This window comes from Mesoplodon densirostris, chromosome 3 (assembly GCF_025265405.1).
Source record: "Mesoplodon densirostris isolate mMesDen1 chromosome 3, mMesDen1 primary haplotype, whole genome shotgun sequence".
NCBI lineage: Eukaryota > Metazoa > Chordata > Mammalia > Artiodactyla > Ziphiidae > Mesoplodon > Mesoplodon densirostris.
In genome coordinates, this window is record NC_082663.1 from 95,552,065 (window position 1) to 95,572,842 (window position 20,778).

At 38.4% G+C, this 20,778-nt stretch overlaps 1 protein-coding gene across 1 annotated transcript in view; it reads left to right on the forward strand.

The window, feature by feature from the left end:
* KCNN2 (potassium calcium-activated channel subfamily N member 2) overlaps nt 1-20,778 on the forward strand; it is a 185,767-nt gene that overhangs the window by 39,888 nt on the left and 125,101 nt on the right. The window contains exon 4 of the mRNA XM_060091854.1: nt 6,385-6,803. Within this exon, the coding sequence (XP_059947837.1) occupies nt 6,385-6,803 (419 nt within the window). The remainder of the gene's footprint in view (nt 1-6,384; nt 6,804-20,778) is intronic.

Here is a 20,778-nt window from a genome sequence, read left to right on the forward strand (position 1 = left end):
GTCTAGTTTGAACTTTCTGTCCTGTCCCATTGGCCACTCTGTTATTTTATGTGCCAGTACCACATGGTTTCAATCATTAATTTGTTTAATAATCTATCAGAGCTGCTTCTCCCTATTACTGTTTCTTTTCAGAGTTTTTTTGGCTATTCTACCTATACTTACTTTCTTAACCAATACATGCCTAAATTTATTTTATTCAAAATGATTTTCAAGCACCACTATTTTGCTGAGCACTGCTGTGAATTCTCTACCAGAAAGGAAACCCAGGATATGTAAGACACTGTCCCAGATCAGACCATAGAGCTTTCAACCTCATTGAAGAGGAAAATCATATGTCAAAGGCAGCTGAGGCTTCTGCAGCTGAGTCCCTCGCTCTCCTGAGCTGGCTGAGCAGAGGTCCCCATACCAGCATGTGACCTGATCACTATGTCAGACCTCTCCCACCTTCTTCCTGCTGATGACTCTCACTGCCAGTTCACCTTGGACAATGAGCTTGAAGTAGATTATGTTTGGAGTATCTGAGCAAATATAAAGCAGTTGCACTGTAAAGTTCAAGCTTGTGGTGGGATATATTCGTAGGGCATATTCTGTTTTGCCTACAAGTTACTTTACTCTGGCAAAGACCATTAACCACAGCTCTAGAATTAAAGTAGATGAAACTGTCATGCTTTTGCCCTAAAATCTTTCTTCTTTTATCAACATCAAAATGATAAATGAATATAGAGATGGTTTAATGTGTCATTTTGATTACTTTAACTCCCCCACAAGTTAGCCTAAAAGAGATCATATATATATTATATGGACCATATGGAATGTAATGGGAGTATTTTTACAGTTGGATTTTAACTTGACATGGAATCAGATGATGAAAAACTGTGATGTTTAGAGTGTTTTCATTTTCTGTATAGAATATTGAATACATTAACATAGCTCTGAATTTGGTAAATATTATTTTACAGTTAATAATTGACCTCACCCTTGACTCCAAAAATAACACATTCTTTTCTTCCTACTTCACAGAAGGGCTTGATGTTCCAGCTGCCCTCCGCATTTGGGGTTCCTCAGGACTTGGCCTTGTGTCCTGTCCTCTTCATTTTCTCTAATTTTTCTTTGGATCTCATAAAACTACCTAAATACTGACACCTTCCAAATTTATTTCAATAGTCCAGACTTCTCCTCTGAGTGACTTGCATATCCTGCTGCCTACTTGGCATCTATACTCAGATGACAGTGGCCAAAATGGAACCACCCCACTCCTTGCATCCGACCCATTATATTCAGGAAGTGGCACAGACATCCACTGTGTTTGACAGAGTAGAAACTCAGTTATCTATGATTCTTTTTTTTATTTTTAATCACTCCCACATTCAGCCCATCGGCAAATTCTAGCAAGATCTCCAAACTATTCTAGTGCACCCACTATATTCATTTCCATGGCAACCCCTACTCACCCTGGTCTAGGTCAGGGGGATACTAACTACAAATAATCAGATGCAATAGAACTTCCTAACTAGTATCCTCCCTTGTAATCTCTGGTTTTCCCACAGCAGTAGGATCAGACCTTTTATCTGTAAATCACATCATGTCACTCCTCTGCTTAATACCTTTCAGTGAGTTTCCACTGCACTTGGACTGAAATCCAGTCTTGACACTATGGCCAACAAGGTCCTGCATGTCTGGTCCATCTTTGGCTCTTCAAGCTCATCTCCTTTCACTCTGCCCCTTGATTGTTAACTTTCAGCCTCTCTGGTGTTCTTTCATTTCTTTAAGCATGCTAAGCTTTTATAGCCCATGGCCTTTACATGTGCTATTTCCTCTGCCTAGAATGTTCTTCTCCTGGCAGTTTATATGACTGGCTTTTCTCTTTGTCCAGGTGTTGCCTTAAATGGTACTTCTCAAAATGTCTTCCCTGATGACCACATCTGCTGTCACCACCAATTTATTGTTCTTTATTTCATCTCTTATTTGTTTCCTTCATTGCAGTATCCACAGGCATAATTACTTCATTAAATTGCTTTAGGTCTGCTTTTTTGATTTTTTCTTTCTTTCCTGGTGAAAGTTAGTTCCATGGGGCAGACTCTCTGCTATAAATCCTACTGTGTGGCTAGTACGTAGCATAGTGCCTGGCACATAGTAAGTATTCAGTACACTGAATATTTAGTAAATAAATGAATGAACAAAGGAGTAAGCAGCAATTAAGGGTAGGGATTATGTGAAAAATAGAGGAAATATTTCTTAACTTTGGCATTGAGGTATGTGCTGTGATAAAACCAAGAATTAAAATCATTTTAGGTGTTGATTAAACCCCTGATAGTAGAAAGCAACTACACGATAGAAATTTTCTCTGGGAACGTTACTGAACGTGTTATGGAATTGCAAAATTATGCTGCTGCAATGCCTGAACATTTAATAGGATGTGTTCTGTATCAATTTGGAAAATGTCATAGATTTATCTCACTTATGTTCTGCATTAGTATTCTCATCTCCCATGAGCATGTATCATTAGCGTTAGGACCTGTCCAGTGATTAGTTAATCAATATTAACTGAGAAATAGCAAGGTAGTTCATTTTCCAAGAGTTTATTATTCTCTACTAGGTAGATGTGGATCCTGCCCTCAAGGAGCCTCACAGACAAGTAGGGGTGACAGTCTGACAAAAAAATCCCTATTGTCCTCTGTGGCAGCAGCAATACGAGGCACATACAGGGATCGTGGTGTAACAAACGGTGGGGGGGTTTGCAGATTTGTCTGGGGCCTGGACAGCGTCCCAAAGGAGGTGACTGTGGAATTGGTCTTAAAGGAATAAGAATTTGCTAGGTGGAAAGACTTTCCAGTCCTTAAGACAGAATGTACAAGGACATAGAGGCACAATTAAGGTAGTATGTTCTGAAATCTGCAACCAGAGGAAAATGTAAGAAGAGTAACGGGCAATGAGATTGAATAGATAGGCAAATCCAGATTGCTGAATGGGGGGCTTGGAATGGTTTTAATCTTGATGGCAAGGTTATATAATTTACGTTTTCAGAAGGTCATTGGAGGATGGAGGTTGGCTTCCAGTAGGAGGAATCTGGTGGTGCAGATAAAAGGCAGGGAAGAGATCACCTAGGAAAGTACAGAAAGAAGAGTCAGAGATGGACCTCAGTAGAGCAGGGGCACTTGAATGGGGAGGAGGAAGGTGCCTTTTAAGGAAACTGAGATGGGTTCTTTAGCATGGCGGCAGATGAAAAAAGCAATATGTCACATAAGCCAAGAAAAAAGATCTTTTTTAGGAAGGAAGGAGTGATTTATATCAGACAGATCAAGTGAGATAAAAATTAAGATGGAAGGACCAGATCTCATAATTAAGGTATTTTGAGTGACCCTTAGCAAGAGCTATATTGGTGGGGTGATGAGGACAGAAGCCCCATGGGGGTGTTGAGGCCTGAAAGAAAAGTGAGAAAATGAACACCGCTTAGGGCAGACATAGAGCCAGTGGGGGTCCTTGTTTGTTTGTGTTGCTTTGATTTTAATGAACAGTACAGATTTGAACTTGCTTGTATACTCTGCTGAGAGGGAGAAAGCACAGGAACTAGGCTGTCAGTGCAGGAGAATTGGGTTTTCATGTAACATTGCTTTAAATAGGTGTTACAAAAGAGAAGGGAAATAAGGAGAAAAGGTGAGATGTGCATGAGTTTGTGGCTGAAGTCTAAAATAGAGATATTTCTGATACTGGGGGAAAGTGTACTGACAGGGGAACAAAATTGGCTCTAGAGGAGAAAGATGATTGTTCAGGGCAGAAGCTCTAGGGAGCTGGGGCATGATCACAGGGATGCTAAGGGTTCAGCTGAGTTTGAAGGCACAGGCATGTGGTGACCCCAGCCCACCTGCAGGTCTTAGATGTAAAGTTACCAGGGCAGGTCCACCAGAATATAAAGGAGAAGGCTGCTGAGAATACCGATGACATAATGGTTGAAGTGATGGTAAATAGAGAGAACCAGCCTAGTTAGGGAAGTGAACAGAGGGGTCAATGAAAAGGGGCCTGGAAAAAGAGAGTAGCCTGAGGTCAGAGGAACAAGCACTCTCTAAGTGATGGGAGGAGGGCCAGGCCTAGAAAGACATGAGACTGGAAGTAATATTTGAGAATTATACATTTCTTTACCACTGACCTGGGAAGGTACTCATTCTGCACTTAAGCTGCTGTTGCCCAGAATGGTGTGGGCAAAGCCTGTCTTGGAATTGTGCTCAGCCGGAGTCTTGGTGCATGGTACTTCTTTTGGGGGTGGATTTGATGTTTTGCCAAGTCGTTCAGAGCCATGTTTGGTGAAGAAAGTAGACAAACTGGGTAATACCATTTTCAGTAGAAATGGAAATGTAGATTTAAATAACAATACTGTTTTTCTTACGTGACTTATACTAGGCCCTGATAGCAATTAACAAAGAGAGCCGTGATAGCATCTCTAGAATATACAGAGCCTCTCAAAGGAACTAGTTGGAGGGATACATTCTTTTGGACATAAACACCTTAAAATATTTTGGGGTCACATTCCTTTAGAGTTATAAAGTACCCAGTAAATACGTACTGATATAAAGTTTAGAAGATGTCTACCATTATTTCTATACTATCTTTTGTATATCTTTATTAATGAAACCCATTATGCCAACGTGGTATTGAAAGTGGTGAACTGAACAGGAATATTTATATAGCCAACTTGGCAGCTTTATTTATGATCTGTTGCTTTATTGGACACTGGAAAATCTAATTTGTACTGTCTGTTAGCATTTATTTATCAAACACTTTGAGGTCCCTAGATAAAAAGATATAATAAAGGCATACCCAAAGCCATTATGTTGCCATAACTTAATTTGTTAAAATTTTGACAAGAGATTCTGCTTATTCTCTAACTTTTTGAAGTACCAGAAAGAAGTGATCATTTTTGTCCTCAAATTCCTGTCCTTGCAAACTAGCGTTGATGGCAGTGTTTGAACAACAGCATGGGCAGTAGCTATGACCTGCAGAATAATTATCCTAGAATGGGAATTTGTAACCATTTAAGTGGTGGGAAAATGACTCTTTTTTGACCCTACAGGATCAGAGATCATAGAATCTAGTCATCCTGGGGGTCTGCTCAGCCGACTTCCTTTGCGACTCACTTACCTGAGAACACACTGTTCTCACTTGAGTTGCTTTCATCTCATGCTTTCTACATAAGTTGGCTACTTACCAAAAGGCAAAGAATATGTCATCTTTCTCAGTGGGGGAGCACTGTCAGCATTCTGGGCAGACAGGTCTTTTTTGTGCGTGGGACTCTTAGAATCGCAGCCTGCTTGGCACCGCTGGCTTCCTGGCTCTAAATGCCAGTAGCCTTCACAAGTCACTGAGGCAGTCAGAAATGTCACCACACATTTCCAGATGCCTTTGGTTGTTTATGGACTAGAGCCTGGGGGACTTGTTTACTGAACAACCAGCGAAGACAGGAAACATTCTTTTCTGTTCCTTTTATGGTCGGTCTGTCTATCTATCTATCTATCTATCTATCGTCTATCTATCTCCTTTTTCTTTCTTTTCTTTTTGTTTTCTTTCATTGTGGAGTGAAGAATGACAGAAATAGGAAAAAGGTAACTGAGAAAGAAAGATGGAAAACAAATTAATAATCCAAGGGAAGGCTATGGGAGAGCAGAAGAAAAGAGATAAAAAATAGAGCAGGAGCGAGGAAGCTGGAAGAAATGTTTTTGCCACATTTGACTATGGTCCCTTGTGATTTCCTCTCGGAAGCCAAGAATAAGATTTCCTTTAAGAACACTCAGACATTGTTGCATTATAGGGTATAATTGATTGCAGAGGCACTGTAAATAGATTTCACTGAGAATATGACTAGAATTGTGCAAGGTTTAGATCCAGACCCTGAAAGAGGAGAGCAACTTGTTATAAGGCAAGTCCTTCTGACTTCATCTAAGGGGGAGATACATTACTGACAGGCCCAAGCCCCTTATTTTAAAATGATGTCACTAACGTGATTGTTCAGGGGCACGGACTCCAAAATATCTTCGGCTCCTGTATAGCAAGTTTGTAATTTTAATTGTTAACAAAATAAAGTTCTCCTTTTGTGCCAATACCATTTTCTTAAAATAGTGTACCTGGCTAGCATTTATTTATTTATTATTTTTAAATTTATTTATTTATTTATTTTTGGCTGCATTGGGTCTTCATTGCTGCATGCGGGCTTTCTCTAGTTGCGACGAGTGGGGGCTACTCTCCGTTGCGGTGCACGGGCTAGCATTTAGAAGTTATGACCTAGAGCTCGCCGTGATTGCTAAAAGTCACCTGTTATGTATTTTAAAAATCTGCACTAACACTTGTGGACCATTCATGCCATACTGAAGCTGATTTTCTACTTTATTTTTTCAGTTGTTCATGGTGGACAATGGAGCAGATGACTGGAGAATAGCCATGACTTATGAGCGTATTTTCTTCATCTGCTTGGAAATACTGGTGTGTGCTATTCATCCCATACCTGGGAATTATACGTTCACATGGACGGCCCGGCTTGCCTTCTCCTATGCCCCATCCACCACCACCGCTGATGTGGATATTATTTTATCTATACCAATGTTCTTAAGACTCTATCTGATTGCCAGAGTCATGCTTTTACACAGCAAACTTTTCACTGATGCCTCTTCTAGAAGCATTGGAGCACTTAATAAGATAAACTTCAATACGCGTTTTGTTATGAAGACCTTAATGACTATATGCCCAGGAACTGTACTCTTGGTTTTTAGTATCTCATTATGGATAATTGCCGCATGGACTGTCCGAGCTTGTGAAAGGTAAGTTTGTTTCTTTTCCTGAGAACATAATTTGTCTTATGGTGTCCTTGAAAGTGGGAGAAAGAACACATTTTAGACTAGAGGCATGTAGAGACTCACTCTTGAAAATCTGGGGTTCTCTAATGGGCTTCTTTTAAATGAGTGCGACAGAACTTTTCTTAAGATACCTTGCATACAGCAATGTCTTGATGATTATGTATTTTCTTTTCTAATTTAATCAGTTTTCAGTAGAGGGCTGCCTTTATAATCCTTGTCAAAACTTGGAGACCTACAAATTGCATAGGAGACTTCCATCGGAAACATTTGTTTAATGGTAATACTGAATCATTTTGGCACCTCTTTAGTTATAGTATTGATTATTGTTGAGACAGAAATCCAGTGGAAAAGTGGGGATGCAAGATGTCTGAACTTTAGGGAATGTCTCAAAGTGGTTTGTTGATTGTAGTGCTATTTATAATAGTGTTCATGTGATTACTGATAAGGGGCTTATATGTGTATATTTGGTCTTATTGACCTCTCAACAGTTAGTGAAAAGAGACTGTGTGTATTTGTTTTATTGTCTGAAGAGCTCTGGTGGTGTAGAGCCTAGACAGTCTCAGAACTCAGGAACTGTTCAGTGAGTCTAGGTTAATCAGTTAGAGCACCTGTGATGTTCACCTTGCCATTTAACAAACAAGCAAAAATAGATTTGTTACGTAAACAAGAGGAACTCTATCATAATGAGGGGGGAACCTCTTGTGACCTTGGTGAAGAAAATTCCAGTTGAAATTAGCAATAGACATATAGGAATGACTTAGGAGTTTATAGAACTGTTAAGTATTAGGATGTTGGTGTTTGTCGTAGCTAGGTATTTTTAAATTTAGTTTTTGAAAATCAAACATTCAGATACACACACACAAATAGTTTAACAAAGGAAATATCTGTATGAGAATTGTTGCAAAAATAGCAAACTCAGAACACACCTCACCCATATCTACTTTCCAGAAGCAATCACTTTAAATTCCTTTAGCCATTTCTTTAGTAATTGCTTTCCATATTTCTAAATGGCATTGCTTATTTGCTACCTTTAGACTTTTCATCTAGATTTTTAAGGAAGTTGGAGTTTTAGTTTTCTTTCACTTTCATGTACACACTTTCCCGACTCTACCCACCAAAAAAGTAATTTTTCTTCTCAGTAAGTTATGTAAATACCAATAATCTATATTGCATATTTACATTATTATGACTATGTGAACTGCACTTGTAGTTGAACTATGTAGTATATTATAAACATTTTGCCTTTTCTGCACATTTTTAAAATTTTCTCTGGAATTAATAATTGCCTCTTTTTATTTGCTCAGTTTTCTATATTGGATTTATATATTGGGGAAAATCTATCCATTTCACCTTGAACTTGAATTTCTGGATACTTTGTAAACTCCATCGTATTGGGGATTTCCTTTGCCTTGTTTGTATGTTGAGTACCTTTTTTCTTGAACCTCATTTCTCCCTCTTTCTTCATTTATTCCCTCATTTTGGAAGCTCCATCTTCCAGTAGCTTCTGAGGAAAGGTACTGGGTGAGAGAGATATTTTTTGAGAACTTGCAGGTATGGCAGCATTCATTCTTGTCTCTTGCTTCATTGATCACTGGGCTGGATAGAAAACTCTAGACTGAAAAGCACTTTCTCGCAGAATATTGAAGACTTCATTTTCTTCTGGCATCCAAGGTCCAGCAGTCTGATACTATTCTCATTTTTTAATCCCCCCCTTTTTTTTTCTGGAAACTTTTAGAATCAGTGATCTAAAATAGCACCAGGGTATATCATGGTGTGATTCTATTTTAATCCAGTGGGCCTGTTCAATCTTGGAATTAATTTCCTTCAGTTCTTGGAAATTTTCTTGAATTATTTAATGATTTTTGTTCCTGTTTTTTTTGTTTATGGGTATTGGCCCTCCTCTATTAGTTTTTTCTTATTTCCTTCTGTATTGTCTTCCATCTCTGTTTTCCCTTCATATATGGAGGATAACCTCAATTTATCTTTCAAACTCTTTCTTTTGGAATTTTATTTCTTCTTTACTGTGTATTAATTTTCAAAGCCTCATATTTGATCCTCAAATGCCCGTTTTTTAAACTAGCATCATGGTTTCTTTTCATAGATGTACTGTTTTATTTCTCTAGATATATTAATGATAATGTTTGAAATTTTTCCCTTTGTATATTTTTTGTTTCCCCAAAGATGTATTTTTCTGGGGTTTGTTTTGTTTGTTTTTGGTTTTGGCTTCTGTCTGTTTTAGAAGCTTTCCTTAAGTATTTAAGTAACCTTAGCTGTCCACTCATACTTAAGATTGAGGCACTAAAGACCTGATTAGAAGCTTTCTGTACACATCTAGAACTGTCGACTGTGGACTTCACTACAGGGTAATTTGGGTGGGTGCATGGAACACCGGTTTCAGTATCTTTACATATTTTAATTTTTCTCTGAACAATCCAGCTGGCTCATGGGAAGTGTTTTTTACTGTCCTGCCATGAAAGTGGATGCTTGGGTGGCAGTGTTCTGGGAACTGAAAGATGGGGCAAAGAAGGGGTCTCAGCAGTTAATATGTGAACATGTATTTATCTTCCTAGTTGCAATGGAATAGGCTTACTCTCTCCAGTGCTTAACGCCCTGCAGTCAGCCCATAGACCTTGTGTTTTACCTCTCCAGACAATATATCTGCAGACTTCTTCCAGGTTGGCAAAAGGCATTACCAGTTACACAGAGTGGAAGAGGGAATGTAGATGTCTAACTGCTTTTATGCAGTATTTGAACCTGTCCTCACGTTGAAAGCTCTGTCATTTATCTCCTCTTATAGAGGTACTGGTGCCGAGAATTCCTGAGTCTTTGGTGTGTGTGTGTAGGCAGGGGCAAGGTTGCTGGTTCTCAGTGCAAATATGGTTGCTTCCTGACGTTTCCCCACTGCTGGTCTAGAATTCTCTTTTTTCAAGCTATCACTGGTCAGTTGGCTTTCTAGCTACTTTATTACCGTCTTGTCACTCATAACCCCTGTGGGGTTGTGCTTTTTTTTGTTTGTTTTCTAGTCATTTTAAGGGGGTCTAGGGAGGGAGCTGAGGCCAGCATGTTTGGTGAGTCCACCTGCTTTTATGAGAAATTTTGTAGTGACTAGTGTTTAATATTATGTACCTGAATCTTTTTTAGAACTTCTCTACATAAATATGGCACTTGAGATTTTAAAGTTTTTCCTGTTAATTAAGGTAGACTGCTTATGGTAATGCTTTGTTTCCTAGTAATCATGGTATTTAGAGGCTTGTCATATTTTCTGGAGCAGCTGTACCTATAAAGTTTCAAGAATAAATATGGAAAACCTTAGTTGATATACCTATTTAGTTTATGAAGATTACTCTTCCTTAAATGTTGTGCATAACAACATAACAATGGAGATAAAAGCATAATTGAACAACACATACACTTATATGGGTGGTCCCTAGTGCATCTGCTTCCCAAGGGCCAATTCAATAACACAGCTTCAAAATCGTGCACATGTCATTCATTTTCTTTTCAAAATCGTTCATCTTAGCTTTTTAACCCATTGTCCCTAAACACAGAAAGCCTGAGGCAAGCTGTGCCAAACCTTCTCACAACCCAAAGTATGTGTGCTTTTTAACGTGCTGAGATTGTTAGATGATGGATCATCCTTATTTTCATATAAAAAGGCACGAGAAAGTGAAAATTGTCTGTTTCATATCAAGAATGAGAGTCTGCAGCCAACAGTTACCTAAAGGGAACAAATCCATGGGTTGGGGAAGGGAAAGAGCCCACAGCCATGACTGGGACAATCCTGGGATTTCGTCCCAGTAGTGCAATTTAGGGGCTCAGTGACCTCGGGTCAACCAGCTTGCTTCTTTTTGCCTTGGATTCTTCATTGCAAACTACATGGATTGACAAGCTTTTCTCTTCCAAAGATAATATATTATAATTGTACAAGTGTTGAGAAGAAAATCATTCACCAGCATTGTGATAGTAGGAGATTTTCCACATTCTGTTTTTCATTAAACTTCCCATTTTGCTGCACACAATCTCTAGACTGCAATGTGTAAGATACAAAGATATTTTTTAAATTTGCTTTGTTTTTCCAAGTTAATTTTGAACATATGTAGCCTGCATCTTTCACTTCCTTAGATGTTTACTCTCTGGCCTTCCTTCTGGCCATCCATCCTTCTCTCCTTCCTTCCTTTCCTTTGTGAAATCTGCAATACTTAAATATAATACACAACTCACTTATTATTTGGTTTGGAATTTGGATTTGAATGAGCTCCACCAGGTCCATCTTTGATTCATGCAAATATTCCCTATAAAGGGGGATTCACACCTGACAGAAATTCTCTTCTTAGTTTATTAGAATAACTCTAAAAATATTTTTTAAAGGAGAGATTTTGAGAGAGAGAGAGAAAGGCAGATGGCTTTCTGGAGCAGTTTGTTTTGCAAAACTATCTGTCTCCGTCTACTGAGCACAGCACATCTAGAGGTTTCTGGAAAATATTCTCCACTAATGAGGAGGGCATCCTATAGGAGGCATCTATTCCTGATGGTATTACTTTCCCTGGCAGATCATGTACCTCTGATTTACCTATAAGTTATAAGAACTCTTTTTTTTCTTTTCTTTTTCTTTCTTTTCTTTTTTCCCTCCCTTCCTTCTCCCTTTCTCCCTTTCTCCCTTCCTTCCTTCCTTCCTTCCTTCCTTTCCCCCTCCTTCCCTCCCTCCCTCCCTTCCTTCTTCCTTTCTCCCTCCCTCCCTTCCTTCTCCCTTTCTCCCTTCCTTCCTTCCTTTCCCCCTCCTTCCCTCCCTCCCTCCCTTCTTCCTTCCATCTCCCTCTCTCTCTCTCTTTCTCTCTTTCTCTCTTTGATAAGAGGAAGCAGAGCAAGAAGTGTCTGACATTATTTCTGTGCCCTACACTTGTCAGAAGGAGGCTGCCCCAGACCAGATTACAATATCCCTTCTTTCTCTGATTCTGGTCTGGCCTTGTGTTGAGGTGACATCAGGCCTGCAAAGAACACTCCCTTTTGAAGCAGGCTGGGAAGTGTGGCCTGAGGCTGTTCAGGAGAAACTTCAGGAACATTTATATTTTAGAAGAAGTCTGACTTCCAGAGCTTGTGGTCCTGAAAATTGGGAATTACCCTATCCTGACCTAATCTTTTTGAGGCTTCACTGGCTCTGTAAAGATGGCATAGGTGAATTGTTCATCCCAAAGTGTGTTTCACTGGACACTGTTTCGGAGGAAGGTTAGTAGCTGTTTTACAAGGGGTAGGACTGGATACCATGGGCCAGTGCTGTATTACATAAAGAAGAGTGTTTTGTTTTTTTTCCTTTTTACTTCTCAGAGCATTTAATATGTGAATGTGCATTGAGAATATCCAAGAGGGGAGAAGAACATTTGTTTAGCCAACATAGTACTATGTCAACACTGAAGTTTCCAAAGGTTATAGAAAGGGGTTGTAACTTTCTATACAGTTTGAAAATTTTTAGAAATGTTTCTTGGTTCAATATATTCTTTTTATTTTTCTACAAGTTTTATATTGTGGGAGAGGAGCCAACTTTAGGATGGAGAGGAAGAAGGGGAAAGAAAGGCAAACTGGGAGCTTCGTTGGCAATGTTACCAAGCAGAAAAGTGACATTGTAGAAATGTGTAATAAACTAGGCATGCTGGCACTGTTTCTGTGTCTGGAAAAGATTCCTTTAGTTAAGACATTAGTAGCTAAAAACACTCTTTTTATTCATCTCATTGTTTTAATCTAAGAACATTTGTGTGCATTAACTAATAGGCAGTAGTTAGAGTAAATTTTCTAAAAATGACTTAAGAATGCTTTGCTTTTTTTTCAAAGTGGGAAAATTAGAGAAGCAAACAGTGAAATTTATTTTGAATAGCTTCTAGTAATCTAAACTGCATTTTAGGTGGATTAAGAATAAATTCTTTCCATCACTAAAAACAGATGAAAACATATTTAGTATTTATTTTTTAAATTTTCCAAGGCAACCTGAGGAGTGGAGTTTGAATTGTGTTTAGAATCTACTATTCAGTGTCTTAAAAGCATGTTTCATTTCTTCCATTAACCAATTTAGCCTTTTTTAAAAAATTCTGTCACTAATGGTCACATTGCATTCTTATTAATTGCTTGGAAGGTGATTTCTGAAATGCAGTTGAAACTTATTTTATTATAACATAGAATGTTATATCCTATGTCAAATCATGCCCCATAATGAAACTTTATACAACATATATTTCATATAAAATAGCTGTTTTTAGCACAAGAATTGGTTATGTCTTCAGACATCAGTATTATGAAGGAGGCCTTGCTAAGGAAAGTCCTTGTAGAATTAGAATATCTTATTTTATAACTAAACAGCTTTTTATACTTTTAACACCAATTCATAGAGGACATCTGATTTAGGCCTCCATTTTCTATTGAATGTGGGCCCTGAATATCATCTAAATTTTGTACATACTAAGGTAAAATGAATACCCTTATTCCTGAGAATCAATAAAGCCAAATTATAGAATGGTAGTTATTTACATCTAGGAAATTAATTAACCATTGTGGTGGTTACCATTTTATAAGTAGGTGTGAACCTGTTACTCTCAAATCATATACATTGTGACTTCCTCTATATAGAGGCCAATTTTACATAAAACTGAACTTTAAGTTTCAATATGTGATAAACTATTTAGGATGATTAAATGATGTAAGTTCTAATTTTCAAGTTTCTCGTTTCAAAAATGTTTTCATTTGCTTTATTTTTTTAATGTGATATAAGCCAGTTTTTCAAGAAGGAGAGGTAGCTGGGATCTGAAAGTTTCATTTGTTCTATTTATTTATTTTTTTATTATTTATATAGGATCACATGTAGGGGGATGCGAAATGAGAGGCTACACTTTTAGAACACGAGCTTGTTTTCTTGATCTGCCATCTATGATTTATTTTTTACATTTTTAGTAGACTCACTCAAAGGCCCACCCTTTTTCAAGCCCTGATCCCCAGAGATGCCTCATTTCCTGTTGATTTACTTAAATTTGAAGCATGTTACTTGTCATCAAGTTTCTTCAGTAGTTGTAAAAGTAGTCATAAACTATGCATCCTGCTGGCACCTTGATTTATTACAGTATCCTGGATAATTAGATTATTTCTTACCACTTCAAGTTTCAGCTGTTGCTAGGTAAAGTCTACGCATTTCATCAATGTGTTTGTAATTTGTGGATGATGGTCATGTAATACCTTGTAAACTTATACGTCCAGGGTCTGATTCGTATATACAGATGTAGCATTTTCAGGCCCATAAATGAGTCACAACTTTAAAATGGGCCCTTTCAAGTTATAAAAGTCTGCAGTTTGAAAGCATTCATCATGCATCTGTGCCTTGCAAAGCATCGGTGCTCAATGTAATGTTTGCCAAATAAATTGGTTGTTAAAGTCTTACAGAAAGCAAGCCAGTACTCTCTCAAGCGTGATTTTCTCTTCATTCCTATGTAGATAGGGTTTGTTTTTTGGTCTACCTCCTGAGACAACAATAAGAATTAATATTTGTTGGCAAGATGCTTTGAGATTCTGTTTCCATGAGTACAGTTTGAAAATACCAGCAATGGTTATGTTCAAGCAGAAAAAGTGAGAAGCCGAACAGCTTAGAAATCCAACTTCGTTGACCTAGTCTGTTCATCACAGTCCTCCCATCTTGACATCCATGCCAATGTCCAGATTTTATGCAGTATGGGTTCTGAGAGTCTTCCCATTTTGGAAAACCCTTTAGGTCATCCATATAGTACATTACACAGGGTGTGTGTATGCAGTTCTGGGCAGTGTCCTCCTTCTCTCCAGCTTCAGAATGACTGTGCCAGATAAAAAGAAAGAACATAAAGTCTAAGTGTAGATGTCCCGACATTCAAGCTATTTTGTCTTTAAGAAAATTAATATATGTCTTAGACATCAATGGGGCTTGATTGGCAAAAACTCAAGTGTTCCCTACTTGCCTGCCTGAAGGATTTTCTACGTTCTGTTTCTTTTTAAAGCTGATATCCTTTATTTTTTAGTTGTATCTTTCTTTTAAATTTAATTTTTATTTTATATTAGAGTATAGTGGATTTACAATATTGTGTTAGTTTCAGGTGTACAGCAAAATGATTCAGTTATACATATACATATATCCATTCTTTTTCAGATTCTTTCCCCATATAAGTTATTACAGAATATTGAGTAGAGTTCCCTGTGCTTTACAGTATGTCCCTGTTGACTACCTATTTTATATATAGTAGCGTGTATATGTACATCCAAACTCCTAGTTTATCCCTCCCTCCCACCTTTCCCCTTTGACAAGCATAAGTCTGTTTTCAAAGTTTGTGAGTCTGTTTCCGTTTTGTAAATAAGTTCATTTGTATCTTTTTTTAAGATTCCACCTATGAGTGATAGGTGGAATCTCTGTCTGTCTTACTTCACTTAGTATGATAACCTCTAGGTCTACCCATGTTGGTGCAAATGGCATAATTTCATTCTTTTTTATGGCTGAGTAATATTCCATTGTATATACATACTACATCTTCATATCCCTTATATCATTTATTTTTAATGCTACTGTATTGAAAAATAGCACTAGAATAACAAAAGAAATTGAAGAACAAAAAGTGCCTTTATATGTGATAAAATGTACAAATTTTGAACATTTATAGAGTTTGGACAAATCTGCCTTCTATTATAATGTTAAACTTTTATAGCCTTAGTACAGTTCAGTGGGCTTGCTTAGTGTCATGAGAATTCAGTTAGGGAATGAGGTGGGTGTTAGAATTGTATCCCAAAGCTGGTGTTGTGGTATAGAGCACCAGCTGTTCACAGGACGGCTGCTTGGCTTGACTCCCTTCAGAGGGACTGGATGAACTGTGTCCCTCCTGCTTGCCAACCTGCCTGACCAGAATCTGGTCTATTGATGCTTCCTGAGGCCCCGCAGAGGGGATTGTCAATCCTTGAATTCCCCCAGTCTGCCATTTTCAGCCCTGTTTTGTCCCTGATTCAGAATCCCATGGATTAATAAATAGTCTGATCACTGCCAAATTCCTAGGGATGTTGGAAAAGGCCCAGTCATCAAATATTTAAACATAGCATGGTGGCAAAGTCAAAGCCATTTTGAGTACATGGCCATTATTCAATAAATGTTTGGTGAATAAATAAAGGAATAAAAAAACTTCACACAGAGTTCCACCATAATTTTTGGCTAAAGTGTAAAAAGAAAAGAGGATTCTTATCATGCTTGTGGGTTTCTTTTGTAACAACTTTATTGTGGTGTAATTTATATACATATTTTAATTGTACAATTCAATAGTTGTTAGTAATTGTTTACACCTATGCAGTCATCACCACTATTGAGTTTTAAAACAGTTTCATCACCCTCCCCAAGATCTTGTTCCCATTTACATTAAGTCCCTGCTCCCTCCAGTTCCAGGCGACCACTGATATGCTGTCTGTCTCCATAGATAGGCTTTTCTGAGTGTTTCATAGACGTGGAATCAGATAATATGTAGTTTATTTTTGCATCTGGCTTCTTTTACTTAAAGATTTTAATGTCCAGCCACATTATATAGTATGTATATAGTTGGTTCATTTTTACTGATGAATAGTATTCTGCTGTAAGGATAAGCCACATTTTGTTCATACATCACCAACTGATACACATTTAGTCCCTGTTAGGGGCTATTATGAATAGGATTGCTGTGAACTTTGGTATAGAAATCTGTGTATGAACATACATTTTTGTTACTTTTAGGTAAATGCTTAAGAATGGCTGCAGCGGGCTTCCCTGGTGGTGCAGTGGTTGAGAGTCCGCCTGCCGATGCAGGGGATACGGGTTCGTGCCCCGGTCTGGGAAGATCCCACATGCCGCGGAGAGGCTGGGCCCGTGAGCCATGGCCGCTGGGCCTGTGCGTCCGGAGCCTGTGCTCCGCAGTGGGGGAGGCTGCAGCAGTGAGAGGCCCGCGTACAGCAAAAAAAAAAAAAAAAAAAGAATGGCTGCAGCATTTTACATTCCCACCAGCAATCAGTAATATATGAGGATTCCAATTTCATCACATTTTGACAACATTGTCAGTCATATACATATATATGGATATATAACACTGTCAGTCATATATATATATGTGTGTGTGCGTGTGTGTGTGTGTGTGTGTGTAGTCTTATATAATTATATAACCATTCTAGTATAAAGTGGTATCTTATTGTGGTTGTAATTTACAGTTCTCTAATGACTAATGATGATGAACATCTTTTCCTGTGGTCATTAGCCATTTGTGTGTCTTCTTTGGCAAAATGTCTATTTAAATACTTTGCCCATTTTTAAATTGGGTCATTTATCTTACTAAATTTTAAGAGTTCTTTATATATTCTAGCTACCGTTTCTTTATCAGGTATATGTTTTGCAAATATTTTCTGTGACTTGTCTTTTCATTTTCATTCCTGTTTTTTTGAACATGGTAAAGCCATGTATACTTGCCTTTCTCTAAATCAGCCTTGTCTCCCAAAGCCATACAAGAAGAAAGCCACCTACACACACATAGGGGTCTGTGAACTCTTTGAAGAGACTTGACTCCCTTAAGTTTGCTGCTTCATATGCTTCTCCTTCCTGCCCTTTTCCTACCCTGAAGTCTTGCTTTTCTAGTAACCACTATTTTCTAGTAACAGGAAGAGAGGAAGAAGCAAGGGAGATGGTTTTTCAGCTCAACTACCTTTGTAGTTCTTACATTGCTTTGATGATTGTATTATTATGAAAAATTAAGTCCAGACACTATCTGTCATTTTTACACTTAGGGTGAAGATGTTCCTGACTTGCGTCCCACAGGGATACTTAAGATTCTTCCCTCCCTCCCCCAGTTGAGGCAATAATTTTTTTTTTTTTTTTTTTTTTTTTGCGGTACGCGGGCCTCTCACTGTTGTGGCCTCTCCTGTCGCGGAGCACAGTCTCCGGACGCGCAGGCTCAACAGCCATGGCTCACGGGCCCAGACGCTCCGCAGCATGTAGGATCTTCCCGGACTGGGGCACGAACCCGTGTCCCCTGCATTGGCAGGCGGACTCTCAACCACTGTGCCACCAGGGAAGCCTGAGGCAATAATTTGATTTAATTGATCCACAGCTCTCTTCGTGACCAAGGGCAAACATTTATAACATGTCTGACCCCATTTTAAGGATGAAGGTAGAGACTGTTAAAAACCAAGCTCCCTCTCTTCTTTGTGTAACCTCGCTAGATTTTATGACAGTCCACAGTCATGACTTTGGAAGAGTGATGCTCTAGCCATGGGCTACCTGACAAGATGACCCTTGTTTGACTATCCTTCATAGGGCACTTTGTATCACAGTGACAGGATATCATAGTAAAAATCACAGGGACATGGCAATTGATATTTGACACTCAGTATTTCACATTGGCTCAGGGGCAAAAGATTTTTGAGTGACTAGTACCTAATACCTTTGTGTTCATGTCTCTTCTTATAGATTTCATGTTCTAAAAGCTATTGTTACATAAAATATACTCTTTTAGTTTATCAAATTGTATTTAATATTCTAACAGAAGATGCAATTTAAAAATAAGTTTTAGCAGACTTGGTGATATCTCTTGTTGTAGCTTTAAAACCTCTTATGAAACGTCATGTAAGAATGATGGCCTGTAAGTACAAAAGCCACAATGTAAGGCTCAAAGTATTCAGCTTGAGTTAGACTGGCCGAAAATATCTTTTGCCAGTGAACATAGTGAAAACTTAAATTTAGTAACTTTCTTGATTTAAAGAAATGATTCCCTACCATTGCAACAAAAAAGAATAAAATACCCAGGAATAAACCAACCTAAGGAGGCAAAAGACCTGTATTCAGAAAACTATAAGATACTGGTGAAAGAAATCAAAGATGACACAAACAGATGGAGAGATATACCATGTTCTTGGACTGGAAGAATCAATATTGTGAAAATGACTCTACCATCCAAAGCAATCTACAGATTCAATGCAATCCCTGTCAAATTACCAATGGCATTTTTCACAGAACTAGAACAGAAAATTTTACAATTTGTATGGGAACACAAAGACCCCAAATAGCCAAAGCAATCTTGAGAAAGAAAAACAGAGCTGGAGGAATCAGGCTCCCGGACTTCAGACTCTACTACAAAGCTACTGTAATCAAGACAGTATGGTACTGGCACGAAAGCAGAAATATAGACCAATGGAAGAGGGTAGAAAGCCCAGAGATAAACCCACACACCTATGGTCACCTAATCTATGACAAAGGAGGCAAGAGTATACAGTGGAGAAAAGACAGCCTTTTCAATAGTGCGGCTAAGAAAACTGGACAGCTATCAATACATGTAAAAGAATGAAATTAGAACACTCCCTAGGGCCTCCCTGGTGGCGCAGTGGTTGAGAGTCCGCCTGCCGATGCAGGGGATGCGGGTTCGTGCCCCGGTCTGGGAGGATCCCATATGCCGCGGAGCGGCTGGGCCCGTGGGCCATGGCCGCTGGGCCTGCGCGTCCGGAGCCTGTGCTCCGCAGCGGGGGAGGCCACAGCAGTGAGAGGCCCGCATACCGCAAAAAGAAAAAAAAAAAAAGAACACTCCCTAACACCATACACAAAAATAAACTAAAAATGGATTAAAGACCTGAATGTAAGGCCAGACACTATAAAACTCCTAGAGGAAAACATAGGCAGAACACTCTTTGATATAAATCACAGCAAGATCTTTTTTCACCCCACCTCCTAGAGTAATGAAAATAAAACCAAAAATAAACAAATGAGACCTAATGAAACTTAGAAGATTTTGCACAGCAAAGGAAACCATAAACAAGACAAAAAGACAGCCCTCAGAATGGGAGAAAATGAAGCAACTGACAAAGGATTAATCTCCAAAATATACAAGCAGTTCACGCAGTTCAATTAAAAAAAAAACCCACCCAATCCAAAAATGGGCAGAGGACCTAAATAGACATTTCTCCAGAGAAGACATACAGATGGCCAACAAACACATGGAAAGATGCTCAACATCACTAATTATTAGAGAAATGCACGTCAAAACTACTATGAGGTATCACCTCACACTGGTCAGAATGGCCATCATTAAAAAAATCTAGAAACAATAAATGCTGGAGAGGGTGTGGAGAAAAGGGAACCCTCTTGCACTGTTGTAAATGTAAATTGATACAGCCACTATGGAGAACAGTATGGAAGTTCATTAAAAAACTAAAATAGAGTTGCCATATAATCCAGCATAGAACTACCATATGACCCAGCAATCCCACTACTTATCATATATCCCAAGAAAACCATAATTCAAAAAGACACATGCATCCCAATGTTCACTACAGCACTGTTTGCAATAGACAGGACATGGAAGCAAGCTAAATGTCCATCAACAGAGGAATGGATAAAGATGTGGTATGTATGTACAGTGGAATATTACTCAGGCATAAAATAGGAATGAAATTGGGTCATTTGTAGAGACTTGGATGGACCTAGAGTCTTTCATACAGAGTGAAATAGTCAGAAAGAGAAAAACAAATCTCGTATATTAACACATATATGTGGAATCTAGAAAAATGGTATAGATGATCTTGTTTGCAAAGCAGAAATAGAGACACAGATGTAGAGAACAAACTGTGTACACCAAGAAGGGAAAGGGTGGGGTGGGATGAATTGGGAGATTGTGATTGACATATATACACTATTGATACTATGTATAAAATAGATAACTAATGAGAACCTTCTGTACAGCTCAGGGAACTCTACTCAATTCTCTGTGGTGGCGTAAATGGGAAGGAAATCCAAAAAAGAGGGGATATATGTATACATATAGCTGATTCACTTTGCTGTACACTAGAAGCTAACACAACATTGGAAAGCAACTATACTCCAATAAAAATTAATTTAAAAAATAAATAAGTGGTTCCCAGCATTTCATGTGATTGGGTATATTAGTGATCATAAGCT